Source organism: Peromyscus leucopus, chromosome 14 (assembly GCF_004664715.2).
Source record: "Peromyscus leucopus breed LL Stock chromosome 14, UCI_PerLeu_2.1, whole genome shotgun sequence".
Taxonomy (NCBI): domain Eukaryota; kingdom Metazoa; phylum Chordata; class Mammalia; order Rodentia; family Cricetidae; genus Peromyscus; species Peromyscus leucopus.
In genome coordinates, this window is record NC_051075.1 from 41047313 (window position 1) to 41066981 (window position 19669).

Below are 19669 nucleotides of genomic sequence, written 5' to 3' on the forward strand. Positions count from 1 at the left end.
TTGTGTTACCTCACTCAGGATGATATTTTCTAGTTCCATCCATTTGCCTGCAAATTTCATGCTGTCATTGTTTTTCTCTGCTAAGTAGTACTCCATTGTGTATATGTACCACATTTTCTTAATCTGTTCTTCAGTTGAGGGGCATCTAGGTTGTTTCCAGGTTTGGGCAATTACAAATAATGCTGCTATGAACATAGCTGAACATGTATCTTTGTGGTATGATTGAGCATTCCTTGGGTATATACCCAAGAGTGGGATGGCTGGGTCTTGAGGTAGTTCGATTCCTAATTTTCTGAGAAACTGCCATACTGATTTCCACAGTAGTTGTACAAGTTTACATTCCCACCAACAGTGGAGGAGTGTTCCCTTTGCTCCACATCCTCTCCAACATTGACTGTCATTGGTGTTTTTGATCGTAGCCATTCTGACAGGTGTAAGGTGGTATCTCAGAGTCATTTTGATTTGCATTTCTCTGATGATTAAGGATGTTGAACATTTCTTTAAATGTCTTACAGCCATTTGTGATTCTTCCTTTGAGAATTCTCTGTTTAGCTCTTTAGCCCATTTTTTAATTGGATTATTGAGTATTTTGACGTCTAGTTTCTTGAGTTCTTTATGTACTTTGGAGATCAGTCCTCTGTCAGATGTGGGGTTGGTGAAGATCTTTTCCCATTCTGTTGGCTGTCTTTTTGTCTTATTGACCGGGTCTTTTGCCCTACAAAAGCTTCTCAGTTTCAAGAGGTCCCATTTATTAATTGTTGTTTTCAGTGTCTGTGCTGCTGGTGTTATATTTAGGAAGTGGTCTCCTGTGCCAATGCATTCAAGACTACTTCCTACTTTCTCTTCCATTAAGTTTAGTGTAACTGGATTTATGTTGGGATTTTTGATTCACTTGGATTTGAGTTTTGTGCATGGTGACAGATATGGATCTATTTGTAATCTTTTACATATTGACATCCAGTTATGCCCGCACCATTTGTTGAAGATACTTTCTTTTTTCCATTGTATAGTTTTGGCTTCTTTGTCAAAAATCAGATGTTGATATGTGCGTGGATTAATGTCAGGGTCTTCATTTAGATTCCATTGGTCTGTATGTAAGTTTTTATACCAGTACCAAGCTGTTTTTATTACTATAGCTCTATAGTAGAGCCTGATGTCAGGAATGGTGATGCCTCCAGAGGTTGCTTTATTATACAGGATTCTTTTAGCTATCCTGGGTCTTTTGTTTTTCCATATGAAGTTGAGTATTTTTCTTTCCAAGTCTATGAAGAATTGTGTTGGGATTTTGATGGGGATTGCATTTAATCTGTAGATTGCTTCTGGTAAAATTGCCATTTTTACTATGTTAATCCTACCTATCCATGAGCATGGGAGATCCTTCCATTTTCTGATATCTTCTTCAATTTCTCTCTTTAGAGATTTAAAGTTCTTATCAAAAAGATCCTTCACTTGTTCAGTTAGTGTTATCCCAAGGTATTTTATATTATTTGTGGCTATTGTAAAGGGTGATGTTTCTCTGACTTCTTTCTCAGCCCTTTAATCATTTGTGTATAAGAGGGCTACTGATTTTTTTGAGTTGATCTTGTATCCTGCCACTTTACTGAATGAGTTTTTCAGCTCTAGGAGTTCCCTGGCAGAATTTTGGGGGTCAGTTATGTATACTATCATATCATCTGCAAATAGTGAAAGTTTGACTTCTTCCATTCCAATTTGTATGCCTTTGATCTTGTTTTGTTGTCTTATTGCTCTAGCTAGAACTTCTAGTACTATATTGAATAAATATGGGGAAAGTGGACAGCCTTGTCTTGTTCCTGATTTTAGTGGAATCGCTTTGAGTTTCTCTCTGTTTAATTTGATGGTGGCTGTTGGTTTGCTGTAAATTGCCTTTATTATATTTAGGAATGTTCCTTGTATTCCTGATCTCTCTAAGACCTTTATCATGAAGGGGTGTTAGATTTTGTCAAAGGCTTTTTCAACATCTAATGAGATGATCATGTGGTGTTTTTCTTTCAGTTTGTTTATATGGTGTATTACATTGACTTATTTTCATATGTTTAACCATCCTTGCATCCCTGGGATGAAACCAACTTGGTCATGGTGGATAATTTTTTTGATTTGTTCTTGGATTCGGTTTGCCAATGTTTTGTTGAGTATTTTTGCATCAATGTTCATGAGGAAGATTGGTCTGTAATTCTCTTTCTTTGTTGCATCTTTGTGTGGTTTGGGTATCAGGGTAATTGTAGCCTCATAAAAAGAGTTTGGTAATGTTCCTTCTGTTTCTATTGTGTGGAACAATTTGAAGAGTATTGGAACTAGTTCTTCTTTGAAAATGAGATAGAATTCTGTACTGAAATCATCTAGTCCTGGGCTTTTTTTTGGTTGGGAGACTTTTGATAACTGTTTCTATTTTTTTAAGGGTTATTGGTCTATTTAAATAGTTTATCTGGTCTTGATTTAACTTTGGTATGTGGTATTTATCCAGAAAATTGTCCATTTCTTCCAGATTTTCCAATTTTGTGGAGTACAGGTTTTTGAAGTATGACCTGATGATTCTCTGGATTTCCTCGTTGTCTGTTGTTATGTCTCCCTTTTCATTTCTGATTTTGTTAATTTGGGTGCTCTCTCTTTACCTTTTGGTTAATTTGGCTAGGGATTTGTCTATCTTGTTGATTTATTCAAAGAACCAACTCTTTGTTTCATTGTTTGTTTGTTTTTTTTTATTGTTCTCTTGGTTTCTATTTCATTGAATTCAGCCCTCAATTTTATTATTTCCTGGCATCTATTTCACCTGGGTGAGTTTGTTTCTTTTTGTTCTAGAGCTTTCAGTTGTGCTGTTAAGTCATTGGTATGAGATTTCTCCATCTTCTTTATGTGCATTTATAGTTATGAATTTTCCTTTTAGCTCTGCTTTCATAGTGTCCCATAAGTTTGGGTATGTTATACTTTCATTTTCATTGAATTCTAGGAAATCTTTAATTTCTTTCTTTATTTATTCCTTGACCCATTGGTGTTTCAGGTGGGCATTATTCAGTTTCCATGAGATTGTAGGCTTTCTATAATTCTATAATATCCAAAAATGATTTCTGAAATACATTGCTAGTGATTGCTTCAGCTATTAAAGAGGTTTGCTCCGAGGGCTGCTTGTGGAGGACTACGTTAGTTACATAATTCATTCCATTTCTGTTCAGTAGGAATATGCCACCCCTGTAATTGTTTAGCGCCATCTTGTTTTTGTGTCTCTGAAACATTCTCTAAATGTTTATATTGTTGTAATATATAAGAAGGAGCAAAAAAAATAAAAAAGAAAAGAAAAAGAGAAAGAAAAAGAAAAAGAAAAAAAATCCCTTGCTGGTAAATCAAGCAGCAAATTACTTAGCACTAGAAAAAAGTAAAATTTCTGTTTAACTGCAAGCTGTCTGGTTTATAGAAGTGGAACTATTGAAGTATTGTTTGGTTTGGGGTTTTGAGGCAGCCTAGGGGGTCTTGCTGTGTTGCTCATCTGCTTTCAAATTCTTGGGCTCAAATGATCCTCCTGCCTCAGCTTCACAAGCAGCAGGGATTAAAGGCCTGTGCCAATCCACTTGTGGTTCTTAAAAATAAAGTTCCACCTTTGTTGTTTAATCATTGGAACACATTTGAATTCCTCTCCTCAGAAGTACAGAAAGCTGAAGAAGAGTGACTGGAGACTCACTCACCACTTACGTTTTTACTCTGTACTTTCTATTTGAATCCTGGTTTTTGTTTCACTTAAAATATTGACATTTTCTTGTTATTATAAATGGGCTCTCGTAGTTGTAGTATTCTATAATGTATGCCTACCATGATTTACTTAAGCAGCCCTGTTTTTCCAGTGTTAATCACAGAATGATTAAATATCTACTGAGTTCCCTAGTTATATTCTTATCTCCTAAGATAAAAGCTCACAGGTTCAAATGTTAAACATTTTAAAGGCTCATTGTTCAGACTGCATTCCAACCATCAATCCAGTTTATAAATTTTAGCATTTGAAGAAACTTCCCCAGCGACAGAAGAGAACTTGAAAACTGTTTCACAAGACTGCCTTGGTTCATATGCTGAGATGTGGAGGAAAGCGCTTGGCTGGCTGTGTCCACATTTCATCTTAGCAAAGCCAGAAGCCATTATTCATATTCATGATGTCTCAGGCTGGGGAAAGTGCTTCTAATTTTTGCAACATAAAAGAGGTCTGATGACAGTGACCGAGCTGAGCAGGGACCCAGACATGCTGACGGGAAAGCCAGAATTAGGCCGGAGCACTGGACTCGGCTCCATTTAAAAGCCTAATGCTTCGCCTCTCTCAGTGTGGGACTTTGTGGCATGCAGAGAGATTTTTACGAGGCTGAAGAAACAGTAGAACCAGAGGGCAAGTTTGAAATTGCAAAATTGTCAGAAGTTGCAGCTAAAACTGTCTTCGTTAAGCTGTTAGGTCTGCTGTGCTTTCTGACGTGAGCAAGGGCTGAGTTTTAACTTTTAAAATTTAGAATAAATGCTTGGTGTTTAAATTAGAATTGAAATACCTGTTCCCTTGAGAATTTTTTCAATTTTTTTTTCGCTAATAGGTATTTGCTTTTCATGTTTACTAGCTATACACTCAATACATTTGTCCAACTATTTAAATATAAAACAAGGCTGGACTGGAGCTGCCTGGTAGAGCATGTGTCTAGCATGGGAAGGGCTTGGATTCAATACCCAACACAAAAATGAAGCAAACAACAAAAACTAAACAGCTGTAGTCTAACTTTTTGATGACTTCCATCTTTGCTTATGTACTGAGAAACAGACACAAAATAGTAATGTGAAAAGCAATATAGTTAATGTAGTCTCATGTGTAACACTGGAAAACCTCATTGCTTTAAATTCTTGGAAGAAATGTTTTTCTTTCTTTTTCTTTTTTAATACCACCTAAATTATAAATTATAATTATTTTCATTTTAAAGCATGGTCTGATGTGATTTTCAGTTGCCATATTAGATCTGTTCATATTAACAAGTGTATATGTCCTTGACATATAATCTTTGATATTATAAGGGAATTAATGAGATGTTAAACTATTTTATTTCTGAGAAGTATTTTGGTTCCAAAAGAACTTAGCCCAAGGGAAAGATTAATTATAGCCTAGAAAATATGAAAGGGAATTTAAGTAGAAATATCTTAAAGTAGAGAAAACTTTGAAATAACGTACTTCAAATGTGCTTATCACGAGAATGCCAGAGTCATAGAAATGAGCTAGAGTATGAACTATACTGCCCATATCACCCTAGTCCCTACCCTGTCGATTGTACTCTTTCTGTCTTTATAAATTTATCTCATTGTATGCATCTCTGTAATTATTCTGTTTAATTATATTTAATTCAGCTTAAATTTACATAAATGGTAGTGTATGCATATTTCTGGAATGTTGATGAATTAGTGGAATATGGCAGTTTAACCTAACAAGCTATGTCTAATAGAGACATCAATGTGGAAATCACTGAGAAAGACAATAAACATGAATGGCATTGCTTATGAGTTACCATTACCTCTGAATAGAAAGTAATTAAAGGAAAAAAGTCCGGCAGAGTTGGGGGAAGATTTTTATTATTGGAAAATCAGGAATTTAATTTTCAAATAGTAAGGCATTTAGGTCAGGTAATTTTTATAAAGTGACAGAAAAACCTGACAACATAGAAATGTTTTTCTTAAGCAATAATGGAAGTCTGAAGTAATGGCCCGTACATTCCTGTATTCCTGCCAGCCCAGGGCTGTCACCCTCAATTTAGTCATGTTTTAGGGACCACACCTCAGGTAAAACTGGATCCTTGACCTCTCCACAGAAAAGAGTTTCTGTACAAGCCAGTATGAATCAGAGTTAGACATTATTAAATGGCATTTTTTTTTTGTCCTGAACAACATTAAACTTCATTTAAAATTGCATAAACACTGTAAGATAATGAACAGAAAAGTTAAATACAGTTTATCACATGTAAAACGGATTATTATATAATTAGCAAAATATCAACCCTAAATTCCCACTTCCACAGTGGGAATGGGATACAGCAATATTAATCTAATGGATTAAGTAAAAAACATAACTTTAAATTGAATAAAACTTTTCAAATAATTTAATATAGCCCTAGCAAAGCTGAGGTTTGGATTCAGTGATACCTGGGATAAAAATGGATATTTACCATTATAGTTACTTGTAATCAACTTCCAAAAACTAAGACAAGTCTCCTTAATTCTGGGAAAGAATGTGTCTCTAAGTAACCATGATGCTTTTCTTAACAGTCCTGGACAGGCCGTCAGTAGTGTGGCCACAGTTCTGCATCCTAGGCAGGTCCAGTCGAGTGTGATGGGTCAGAAAAGCACCAGTCTGTGCAACTCGTTGTCCTTTGTTGTACTATTTTCAAGCTTTAGAAAATACATTAAAAAAAACAAAACAAAACAAAACAAAAACCTCCTCCATCTACAACTCCGGTGTTGAGATGCTAGTCAACACTTCTGCCTCTTCTTGCTGATGTCCCTCCTGATCTTCAGAAGGGAACGACACTAGGATGGGCATTCCTTTCAGGAATAAACAGTTCACACAAGGAATATTGGAAAATGACAACGTCGAAAACGGAAATACCAGGACGAAGGTGGGACAGAGATCGAGTCTGAAGCTTTGGGACAAGGTAAAAAAAACCGAAATGCCTGGATGAGGGTGGAGTGGATTTGGAGTTTGAAGAGCCCAGCAAAACTCGGAAGAGGATACCTCAGGAACAGCAAGACCTAGAGCTTCAAAGTCATCAGCCAGGCAGGAATCAGCTATGGAAAGGTCTAAAACAACTAAAGCGCCTGGAGTGGCCGCAGGCCCCCGGGAGCAGGCTGTAACTGGGGGAGAGTCTGCTGATGGTGGCGGGGGTCACGTTGTCAGTAGGATTCGTTGAGAAAAAGACACATCACGACCTTGGTGACAGTCCTGGAACTAACACAAGCCCTGAACTCAGCCCTAGAAAACAGTAAGAAGAATTGAGTTGGAGCTGGAGTTACAGATGTGTGGTTTTTCAGTGGGTGCAGGGATCTGAATGCAGTCACCATATTATACAACCAACACTTGACTGATTTTTACAAAAGTGTGAGCAAAGTAAACGGCATTTCTACTACAGAGTTTGAGCACAAGAGTTGAGAGAAAGAGGCTCTCATGAAACAAGACACAGCTGAGCATGAGTGTGGGCTTCCGTGAGCCCATGTGACCTTCATATATGGTCTACCCATAATAAAAATGTCCTCCAAATCCAATACTGAATTGTACGTGTGGGCTATGTTTAGCAGAATGTAAATGCATTTTTAAACATAAATATATCACTCAAAAACGTGAACTTTTTTTTAAAAGATTTATTTATTTATTATGTATACAGTGTTCTATCTGCGTGCCAGATCTCATTACAGATGGTTGTGAGCCACCATGTGGTTGCTGGGAATTGAACTCAGGACCTCTGGAAGAACAGCCAGTGCTCTTAACCGCTGATCCATCTTTCCAGCCCCGTGAACTTTGATAATAGATTAAAATGAAGATTTTGTTAATTATTAATACCTTTTTATTATTCAGTATCCCACTGTTTTCATCCTGGTTCCATAATTACTGTGTGCAAAACTACCTATGATTTTTAAAAAGCTTAATTTTATGTATCTAAATGTCCTTTATTATGAAAATACAAAAAAAGACTTTTTTTTTTTTGTTCTCAAATGGCAGTTGAAAGAAAGCCCAAATATGTCTTAAAAGATGTATTCAAACTGGCTTTAAATAACAAGCCACATCTGTGACCAGCAGAAACCATTGCTGTCCCAAAGCTCGGTGTCTCCCAGCCTGCTTCTCTTCAGTGGCAGCGCTGTGGCCATGTGCTCTTCTCAGACTGTAGAGCCTCATAAACAGCAGCATTGCTTGCGAAAACGCAAAGCTGTATGGGCTGAGAACATACTGTGGCTCTTTTACAAGCCTTTTAATTTTCATGTGTTTTTAATAACCATGATACTTCTTGAACATAATGAGATGAGAATGTAATTTAACATCTTTATGATGAAAAAGAAAGTATGTGCCCCTCCTAATTATAGGATAAAGGTACTCTTTCCATTGTGAACACATTACCGTCACTCTAAGCACTTGGAAAGGCAAATGGTACAGCTATCATACCTCATCTTACTATGGGTCCAATGTTTAAAAAGTCCTGCCAGTGAAAATTTCTGTTTGGATAGTGTGTATGCAAGTACACAAGTCCTGTCCAAGGATGAACAGGGTGTTCTCGAGAAATCAGGCCATTGAATTAACATGGGCTGCGTAGCCTGGATTAGCTAATGTCTGCCTATTGTAGGTAGACTCTGGCTTTACAAAGCATGTATCTTTAAAGGTTTCCCCCAAAGCTAGTACTTCTGCTTGAACTGTAGTCATCTGTCAATGATTGTAAGGTGGGTAGACCAGCTACTAGATCCCAACTGGTATTGGATGGTTTGTTGTTGGTTTTGTTTTGCTGTCTTTGGTATTTCAGAATATTTAAGAGAAACACAGATCTACCCTTGATGGCCTCCACAGACAAGAGCTGTCAGAGTGGTAGATAAATGTCTGTTAGCTGGTTACCAATTTTAGTGTGCTGATATTGGTTATCTTACAGTAATTAGAAACCTAATAAAAATGGAAAATAACCATTAATATGTGCATTTGAAAAACAAAATCAGAGCATGAGATATACTAGAGGAGCATAATAAAAGGAGTCCCTGGCGAATTTTTTGATCTTTAAAAAAAAGCAACAACTTTATGTGCATAGTGTTTTGCCTGCCTGTGTGTCTGGGCACCGTATGTATCCCTGTGCCCTCGGAGGCCAGAAGAGGGCATCAGATCCCCTGAACCTGGAGTTATAGATAGTTGAGCGCTACCATGTGGGTGCTGGAAATCCAACTTGTACTTTTAACTACTGAGCCATCTCCACAGCCCCCTTGGTAATTTTTTTTTTTTTAAGAAAGGAAAAATCATCACTACTTGCTAAAGAGGCACATTCTACAAAATATCTAAATCTTAAGTGTTGGGTTACATTTGGAGGGGGATTGAGATTTCAGAGAGAAATCTCTGGGAACCACCTAAGTGAGTGCTGCCTCCTTTCCTACCTTTACCTCCATCCCAGGGTGTCGGGGTTCCATGCCACAGCTAGTCCTGACTGGCTGAAGCTGAGGATGGCACTGTGCCCAGCTTGTGAGAGTAAAATAACCTTCATGAATAGCTTTGTGTAAAAGTAACAATTGTACTTTCTCCTAACAGCGGTGACGTCTTACGAAGATCTTGGACTCTTTGCATTTGGATTAGCTGGAAAGGTAATTTCATTGTTTCGTCCTGGGGCATTCTCTTCTCCTTCAAGTTCAAAAAGCTGTATATATGAGAAAGACCTTAAGAGATGGAGAGGATACAAAAGTAAGAAGAGACAGGACAGTGGGATGGGAAAATAAAGAAAAATGTGCACCCTTCCAAGGCACATGTGTAAGCCAGTTCGGTTTCTAAGTCTTGTCACGGACTCGATGAGCTGCAGGAGTAATGGACCCTTAGTTTTCCTCATTAATTTTGATCAGATCCTCTGAGTAAATCCTAAAAGGGAAGAAAACAGTATAGGATTAAAATTATAACCTGGCTATTTTCAAAAGCAGTAATTACACAGGCAGTATTATTTAAGAGCTGAACAGTGCTGAAAGATTGCCTGGCTGTCCCCTTGTTTACATTGTGAGAAAATGAAGGCCCAAAGCTGTTAAAGGACCTGTTCTCAACTGTTACCCAACACCAGTTCTACATCTGAGGACTGTAGACACTACATCTGCTGGGTTTCCTTCTTAGACTAATGAAAATCAAAGCAAACTGTTACTGGCACTGGTTCTCGGTGGTTTTCTAACTTTACAGTTGGGGATAAACGTTTTTCTTGCAGATTACCAGGGTTTCAGCAGTGCTTTTAGTGTTACAGTTAAGTTGCTTTTCTTCTGTTTCAGTGTCTGAAGAGCTACCCGTATTTTTGGTTCTAAACAAGAATTGATTGTAAAATAGAATTCTGATTGTAAATCTTAGTACTTTGTTTGCATTTGTTTTAAATTAACAAACAAGTAAGTCATATACATATATACCATGTACTTGGTACTTTAAAACAGGTATGCATTGTAGAATGGCTAACTTTGAGCTAATTAACCTGAGTTGCCTCACACATTTATTCTGTTTTTAATATAAGTGGATGCCATACTGTAAATGGCTAAACTGATTTCTAAGGGGTGAGTCTTGGAGGAAGATGCAGATATTGGAATGTTGAGTTGGGTATGTAAACCTCAGTAACACCAGGGCTTACAGCCTCATCTTATAAACCTCAAGCAAAACAGTGTGGTGCTTAAGGGTATGGGTTTTGTTAATTGTCCCCAGGAACATTTTCTTCCTGGAGAGCAGAGTGTTTAGTGTGTCTGATTGATTCCCCCCATGTAGTTTAACCAAAGAAGAAATGTGTTTGTATAGGACAGTGCCCCAGATAGAGCTAAAAAGCACATACTGTACAAGCATCAGGACCAGAGTTCAGATCCCAGCACCTGTATCAAACCAGGGCATGGCAGCATCTTCCAGTGACCTCGGTGCTGAGGGAGGAGTGCAGAAGCGGGAGGATTCCAGGGTGCAGGGGAAGGGCATAGAGGGGTTGCTGGCCTGTCAGCCTCACCCAAACAGCCAACTCCAAGTTCAGGGAGAAAGTGTGTCTCAAAAAGTAAAGTAGAGAATGGAACAGGGGAGGATTCCTGCAGTCAGCTTTGGCCTTCACACGTGCACTTCCTAACATACACGGAGCAGCCTGTCTAATGCATGGGTGTGTGCATATGCATACAGCAGGTGGGTCCACAGCAACAACAAAGAAGACAGGAAAGAGAACTCCCTGGTGATTTAATGTGACTGTGGGTGACAGTCCATGCTCATCACTGGCACTAGCATCAGCTCACAGCAGTAGTACCAACCCTGCATAGCAGCACAGTCTCAAAGAGCGTGGACTGTAGAGTCTCTCTTTCCTGAATGTGAGCGGCTTCATCATCAGTGACGTCATTTACATGCACTGGGCAGACCGTATCCAGAGTGAGGACTTTTTAGATTTTGTTTGTATTTCTTCCCCATCTCTATAACTGGTCTGAAATCTTCCCATTATCTTGATGTGTGGTTGGATAATATTATTCTGTGAATCAAAGGAATATTTTTGAAAATGTTAAGGAATATTTTTTAAATTATCTTTAAATTTGTGTATTGATCTATCAGATAAGCATGTATTGAGCAATGTTATGCCCATACACTATAGTAGGCATAGAAGTATAGATAGGCAGACATTCATTCTGGCTTTCTAAACATTAAATATCTAAATTTAGCTAAGGAATGGAAAAGGGGTTAGTGCTAAAATATATTTGTAGAAAATAGAGGTATTTTATGTGTGTGACCAGGGGCTTTCATTTGCACTGTAGGTGATATACACAAAGTCAGAACTGTCTTCCCACAAATGACTTGATTTCAGGAACTCATATCTAAGCTTAGATGCTGTGAAAGTCTGTGGGAGTCCAGCTTCAACCTGCTCCCACCTTTCGAAGGGTTCTTGGGTAGAAGAGAAAGGAATTAGGAAATATTAAGTAGAAAGATAGAACTAGACAGTGAGGAGAAAGACAGAGACACAGGATAGCATCGGGAGGGCCTGGGTCAATACCCCACAGCCCAGAGCTTTATTCAAAAGGGCTGTTTATAATATGCCAGGGGGAGAGGCAAAAGACCTCCCCCTTATAAGATCAAAGCACACCGTACAGCCAAGTGTAGACCCTTCTAAACACCTGGTAAACACTCCCGTGGCCACAGCATCTCCTATGTAGCCCTGCTAGATAAAGCAAGCTCAGATTCTCTGATCCTGAGTAATTTTGGCCCCCCACAAGATACAAACTGCCTTCTAGAAAACATCAGAATGGCCATGACCACTGTCTTAATTACTATTGCTGTGATGAAACACCACAAAAAAGCAAACCGGGAAGGAAGGGGTTTATTTGGCTTACACTTCTAGAGAACAGTCCATCACTGTTGGGGGAAGTCAGTGGGGGAACTCAAACAGGGCAAGACCATGGAAGCAAGAGTTGATGCAGCAGCCATGGAGAGGTACTAGTTACTGGCTTGCTCCTCATGGCTTTCTTAGCCAGTTTTCTTATAGAACTCAGGACCACTAGCCAGGGGATGGCACCACCCACAATGGGCTGGGCACTTCCTTATCAATCACTACTTAAGAAAATGCCCTGCAGGCTTGCCTATGGTCCAGTCTTATGGAGGCATTTTCTCAGTTGAAGCTCCCTCCTCTCAGATGACTCTATCTTGTATCAAGTTGACATAAAACTGTCCATCACACCTGAATCTCTAGAGACCTTGCCAGATTTCCAGACCATTAGGCTTCCCCTGCACCTGCAAGGACTCCGGGTCCCAGTGCTCTGACCAGGAGGAATTCCCGTAGAGGTGAACCTGCAGTATGACCTGTCCTCAGGCCACGAGGCCCGAATGATACAGGTAGCTAGTCAGCTCCAAATGTCCGCTGGGGCTTACAGCCCAGGGGTTTGGTGGTCAGGAGGCCCGAGAGAGAACATAATATTTAAACATTTCCTTCAAGTTCCCCACGAGTCCCAGCCCAGACCAGAAACAGACTGCGCATAGTCCTTGGGCATTTTTTGTTTAGTTCAGACCTTTTTATTTTTAGCCAGTTGCCAACTTTTATACTCTTAAGAGTATGAAATTGAATTTCTAGCTTACTAAATACTAGATGATCTGGCTCCATTGGCCCCACTTCCTCTCACGCCATCAACCAGCCAGACTGAGGAGAAAGAGTCTCAGCTCCCTGTTGCCCTCGCCACCACCTGCTCTTTTACACTTGGCTTACTTCACATTTTTAGTTTGAAATACGTTGCCTAAATTCTCCAGATCCCGTCATTGTGCGGTAGAGTTTTCTGCTGTTGGCTGTTGAATCTTTGAGACTAGGATGCCCAAATACGGGGGGGGGGGGGGGTCTGTGCCAGGCTGCTGGCAGAAGATCATCCATTCCGTCTAGGTAATGTGGTTGATACAGCACAATCCAGTCTGTTTTGGGATACCTACTAAAGCAATGTGCTAAAGCCAGGAAGAAAGGGACCACAGGACTTCCCAGATTCAATGCCAGTTTATTAGACATTGGTAATCACAGCTTACAAGCTTTATTACCTTTTTTAGGTATTCAAACATGACTGCTAAGAAATATCTTTATAGTAGCTATGGAGGTATTAAGGAAAGACTTTTTATGATATTTATTAATTTTACATAGTACAGATAGCTGACAGAATTTATTCTTACCAGTATCTCTTCAGTCATGAGTCGTGCATCTGTCTTTGTAGTATTGGTTATTAATTTTAATAAAATCCTGTCCTTTTTTACTGTTTTTGCTTTTATCTTCTGAATACATGTGTTCTTTTTTAGGTGGTGGTGGCAGGCACCATAATAATTCAGAATATTGGAGGTAAGCATTGAGAATGGATTATATATGCATATAGTAATGGAACTGGTTGTTCCCTGGCCCCTTGCCTTCCTACAGGTCTAGTAGGGACACTAAATCTCTGTAGATGTAGCCATCTTCAGAAGTCCCCTTTTCTTGTCTCCTGATCTTTCTTGGATCTTTTTTAGTAGCACTGGTAAATATGCTTCTAACTTCAGCTTTAGCCAGACCTTGATCGCAGTCTTCTCAGGCCTCCACGGCTGTGGTGGTGAGAGGGTGCAGTTTGGAAATGCCCTCCAAGTGATTTCTGAACAATTCTCCCTCTGCTTTCACCCCCTTAACCATTCCCACTGACAGAAACTTCTTTAGAGGGAATAGTGCCCCATGGACTGTGTGAACAGTCAGCTGTGCCCAGTTTCCCCTTGGAGCTAAGAAATTAAAAATGACCAAGTAGTTTATAATATGTCTAAGGACAAGAGGCATCCTCAAGTTTATCTTTCCCTGGTTCCTACTAAAAGTTGATCATACAACCAGAGGTGGAGGTTTCTCTCCCTCCTGCCTGTTCCCAAATACCCAGCAGCTGCTTCCCAGATAATTGACTCGGAGGTTTAATATTACTTATAAATGCTCAGCCAGTAACTCAGGCTTATTACTAGCTAGCTCTTACATTTAAATTAAACCATAATTTTTATCTGTGTTTAGCCATGTGGCTTGGTACCTTTTCTCAAAATAGCATTCTCATTTTGCTCCCTCTGCATCTGGCTGGCAACTCCTGACTCTGCCCTTCCTCTTGCCCATTCTTAGTTTGGTTGCCCCGCCTACAATTCCTGCCTGGCTACTGGCCAATCAGTGTCTTATTTAACCAATTCAGGTGGCAAATCTTTACAGTGTACAAGAGAATTATTCCACAGCATACAACTGATCCTAATTATGAGAACTATGTAGAAATAATAGTTGACTGAATGTATTAAACAAACATTTAACTCCAAAGTATGAGAATTGTATGTACATGTTGTGAAGAGATTGCAGAGAGCTGAGCCGTGTGTTCATTTGTTTTTATCATCAGCTGGAATGCTAAATGAATACTGTCAGAGTTGTAGAAAACCCACGAGGAAGTGATGTGCACTTTGGATCTCACACAAGATTGTATGCTCACAAGAAATTTTAATCATTCTTTTACATCTAATAATTTAAATAACTGAGAGATGATAAGTTAAGATCTGAGCTATTTCACTCTAAGTATTATTCAACTAAACTGTCTCTTTAGTGAGTATTTTGGTGGTGGGGGTTCCAGTCAGTGAGTCTTTTTGGAATCCTGAATGTCCACATTTTAATGCTTTGAATTTTTATGAAACGGTGACTTCATACTTCACTCCTGAAACCAGGAACACTAACCTCATCCCTTGGGAATTTTTGCCGTGCAATTGATTTCAAGACTTGTTGTGGAATACTTTCAATTAGCAAATATGTATTGCTTAACTGCTTAGTGATGATTCTTCTGTGGGCCCTCATTAAGACCCATCAGATTTTGTTCAGATCGGATCGAACCATTGTTTAATAATTTATTTTGAATTTTTAGTTTGGGGATTCAAATCCACGCCTTTTATCCTGGCACGATGCCCCCTGTTGTGTTTCCTGTCGTTTTCACCGTGGAAGCTCCTTTTTTCTCTAACCTGGTTTAGACATGGCTCTTCTAACCCTGCTGAGGTTACCTCCGTATATGTTTCTCTTCTACACTATAAGTTTTCCAGGGCTTATGTCCATTCTTCTTTGTACTCCTAGTAACCAACACAATGTCGGAACCTTGCTGGATTGAGAGGCACTTAAATGATTACTCTATATCTAAGTATTTGGGAGCTGGAGAGATGGCTCAGCGGTTAAGAGCACTGACTGCTCTTTTAGAGGACCTGGGTTCAATTCTCAGCATCCACATGGCAGCTCACAATTGTCTGTAACTCAAGTTCCAGAGGGATTTCATGCCCTCTTCTGGCCTCCACAAGCACTACATGCACACGGTACACAAACATACATAGCAGCAAAACACCATACAAATTTTTTTAAGTGAAAATAAGTGGGAAATAGTGGGGCTGGGAAGATAACTAAGTTGGTGAGGTACTTGCTTCACAAACAAGAGGCCCTGAGTGCAGATTCCCAGCACTCAGGAGCAGCCAGTGTGAGGATACACACCCCCACCCCAGTGCAGAAGCAGCGTGAAGATCTCTGGGGCTCTTTGGCCAACAAGTATAGCTAAATCTGTGAGCTCCAGGTTCAGTTAGGTACCCTGCCTCAGAAAACTAAGGTAGAGAGCAGTTGAGAAAGTTACCCTCTGTTGACCTGTGGTATGCACACAGACACAGAATATAGGTCCATCACTAATGTCAAAGCTGACCATGAAAGATAAAGAAACTGGACTAATCCAGTATTTTCTTGAGAGAAAAATTGGTTCTGATGTATGCAAGTTCACAGAAAAGCTAATATAGTTTCCTCATCTAGAATACTCTTGTTTTGTGTTCTGTAGCAAAATATTATTGACTGGGGGATTTGTAATAAAGTTATTATCTTTTGGAGGCTGGAAGTCCGAGATCAAGGAAACCACATTCTGTGAGGGCTTTCTTACCTGATCACGTGGCAGAAGCTGTCACATGGTAGAATAGAGCGTGCAGTCAAATTCTTAGCCTTGAGCCCTTACAATGGGCTAAACCCACATGTAAAGGTGGATTCTCATGACCTAAACCTTTCCCATCAGATGTACCTCAAATCCTTCTGCATGTTAGGACTGTGTTTCCTATACACATGGTTTGGGGCACACTGTCAGACTTAGCAAATAACCTTGACAACAAGCTGGGTGATTGAAGTGGAGATGACCCACACTTTTTAAAAAGTGGTCTTTGTCCCTGAAAGCATTCAAATGAAACTGTTCAGCCAGTTGTCTGGCTGATCTGGAAAAGATTCTTGGATTTGGTGTCATATAAATCATCAAGTCTGCATTCTTAAGGTTGTTGCTTGGCTTGCTTGTTTGAGAACTTTAAAAAAGCAACTCAGATGCTGTCACAGCATTTTAAATGTCCCTTAAGTTCAGTAATGCTTATTTTAGAATGATGTCCTCATTATTTTATTCACATTACTTGAGAGTTTATTTATTGAGAGCCTGTGAGTAATAAGTGAAAGCATATTTGCAAGGTTTTCTTTTCTCAGCTAAATATGCATAAAGACCTCCTTGGTTGCAGTAGAATTGGAAGCTGCTCCATGGCAGGTGCCTTGCGCTGTGACTCCAGTCTTTGGTCAAGCAGGCATGGGCTTCCAGGGACCCTCTCTCTTGGCTTTAGTTTTCTTTGTTGAAGAATCCGGTGGGAAATAGAAAGCTCAGGGTCTCCTCTCATCTAGAAATGTGGATTCTGATGTGGCCCTTGGGGAAGGTGTGTTAATCCTCTCAGGCACTCTCAGGCAGAGTCTGTATTTTCAGTTAGGTGCCATGTCTTAATGCTCCTTAACTCTTTCACTCTTTTTTTAATGGGTGTGACGGGCTCTTACCGTGTCGTCTAGGTAAGCCTGTAACTCTTGGTCCTTCTGCCTTGGCCTCCTGAGCGCTGGGGTCACAGGTGTGCACCACCACACTCCTGGCTTAGCGGCTTTTCTTGCTGCTGCAACTAAATACCTGAGGAGGAAGGGTTTGCTCTGGCTCTCCGCCCCAGGGAAAGGGATCACATGGGAAGGTGGGGCTACAGTACCCCAGGCTGCCCTCAGACTGTGCCCATAGATGCGAATTCAGTCCAGGACTCTCTCCTATGGAGTTGGGTCCACAGTTGAGGTGATTCTTCCCACCAAAGTGAAGCTAAGCTAGATAATAATACCTCAGAGGCTTGTCTCCTAGGAAGTTGACAAACATTGTTAGTCATTACACCCAGCTTCTTTCTCTCTTTCTTTTTTTTTAGTTAAAAATTTTTCGTATGGGCTGGAGAGACGGCCCAGAGGTGAAGAGCACTGGCTGTTCTTCCAGAGGTCCTGGGTTCAATTCCCAGCACCCACGTGGTGGCTCACAACCATCTGTAATGAGATCTGATACCCTTCTCTAAATAAATAAATAATCTTAAAAGAAAGGAAGGAAGGGAGGGAGGGAGGGAGAGAGAGAGAGAGAGAGAGAGAGAGAGAGAGAGAGAGAGAGAGAAAGAAAGAAAGAAAACAAAACAGGTTTCTTTTTTTTTTTTTTTTTTTTTTTTTTTTTTTTTTTTTTTTTCCGAGACAGGGTTTCTCTGTGTAGCTTTGCACCTTTCCTGGATCTCGCTCTGTAGACCAGGCTGGCCTCGAACTCACAAAGATCCGCCTGCCTCTGCCTCCCGAGTGCTGGGACTAAAGGCGTGCGCCACCACCGCCCGGCCCAAAACAGGTTTCTTTAAAACAATTTTTTTCATACAGTATATTTCGTCTATATTGTCTCGTAACCCCAGCCTCAGCTCTGGGCTGTGTGATATTTACACATCTCAGCCTTCTTGTTTCAATCCCTGACACTAAAAGGGAAGACAAGAGACGAAGTGATCATAAATTCATCAGTTGCTCTTTACTACTTATTCTATGGGTCTTTTGGTGAAGGCCTGGTTTATTCCCTTACCATAGTCTGTTAACAAAAGTGGGGCACTAGTGCTAACCACAGGCACCAGTGTGATCTACCAAAATTATTGTGATGCAGGCTTCCTTCAAATAACCCCTAAAAGTGCTGCTTACTACAGTTAGGACTTTTTTTTGTTTGTTTTGGTTTTGGTTTTTCGCAACAGAGTTTCTCTGTGTAGCCTTGCGCCTTTCCTGGATCTCACTACGTAGACCAGGCTAGCCTTGAACTCACAAAGATCCGCCTGGCTCTGCCTCCTGAGTGCTGGGATTAAAGGCGTGCGCCACCACTGCCCAACCAGTTAGGACTCTTAGGTTTTACAGTTATTGGCCTTTAGAAAGTGGAGAGCCGTACAGAAAATATTACTCGTGACTCCTGCTCTCTCAGCAGTAATGATCAGGAGCCTAAAAGAAGCCATTGCCAAGTGTAGCCCTCTGTGTCCCCCGCCACAAGGCAGAGTTAGTGCTAGCATTTGTGTGAGTTTCTGCTGGGACAGAGGGAGGAAGGAGACATCTTAGAACTTTCATGTTGAATGCTTTCGCAGACAAAAGAATGCTAGCGCCGGCTTTGAACTCAGTCAGCTGCCTTCTAAGAGGACTAAGAAGTGTGGTGGGGGGCTAGCTAATTCTCACGGCCCTACTCTACTGCACTGGTCCCACAGTCTGGAAAGGAGTTTGTTTTCTATTACATTGAACTGTGGCAGACCACTCTGTAGGCTACACTGTCCCTAGGAATCAAACAGCAAACCCCAGCTCATCTTAGTTAAGCCAAGGACAGTCCTTACCTACTCTTGGAAGTCCACGATTAAAGCAAAGGCCGTTAATGGTCCTAATTCAGGTCTTGCTCAACTCAAAACATGGGAAGGTGAGTGGGTCCAAGCAATGTGCCAATTTACTCTGCTTTTATAACATGTGAGTCATCATTACAGAGAGCATACTTACTCTTTCCCTAATTCCCCGGGTCCTCACAGAAGATTAACGATTTAATCACTACACATTGTCAGGAGAGCCCTAGTTTCACTGAAACCTCCTGAAATGGCTAGAGTGACCCAAGCTTTCCTGTCTGGCACAGAATCCACAGACGTTAACAGCCTTGATTACCGCCTCAGTTGGGGCTGTGAGGAGTGAGAGAACCTAGCAGCCATGAACTAGATGTTGCAGGGTCTGCGTCTTATAGACAGGAAGATTCAGTGACTACAGAAATCTCAGACTCCCATTATTGGACAAATTTGTGATGTAATATTAGAGAATGTAAATTGTTTTCTTGAAGCAGAGTCTGGATGCAGCGGTCTGTCTTGCCCTTGGGGAAGCTGGGGTTGAGAGTGCTGTTACACCACCATCTGCTGGTCAGAATAACTGCAGCTTAAAAAAAGAAAAAGAAAAACCTGGAATAGTATTATCCCCAAATTCTAGAAAATACTGTAGAAGTATAAGAAATCTGAAAGGCATCTTTTTTCACAAGCATTTGCCTTGACAAAATTTAGTAGTAACATGTCGTTTTAAAGAGTTTGAAAACAATGTATTAGCAAAGATTTCTATTGAGGTTTGATAATGAGAGT

The 19669-nt window shown here is 40.2% G+C and overlaps 1 protein-coding gene across 3 annotated transcripts in view; it reads left to right on the forward strand.

Moving 5' to 3' along the window:
* The window catches only part of Slc38a6 (solute carrier family 38 member 6), a 65487-nt gene that overhangs the window by 18148 nt on the left and 27670 nt on the right, over positions 1–19669 (forward strand). For all 3 annotated transcript variants that reach the window (XM_028858138.2, XM_037210617.1, XM_028858148.2), the window contains 2 exons: positions 9287–9339; positions 13493–13532. In XM_028858138.2, the coding sequence (XP_028713971.1) occupies positions 9287–9339; positions 13493–13532 (93 nt within the window). The remainder of the gene's footprint in view (positions 1–9286; positions 9340–13492; positions 13533–19669) is intronic.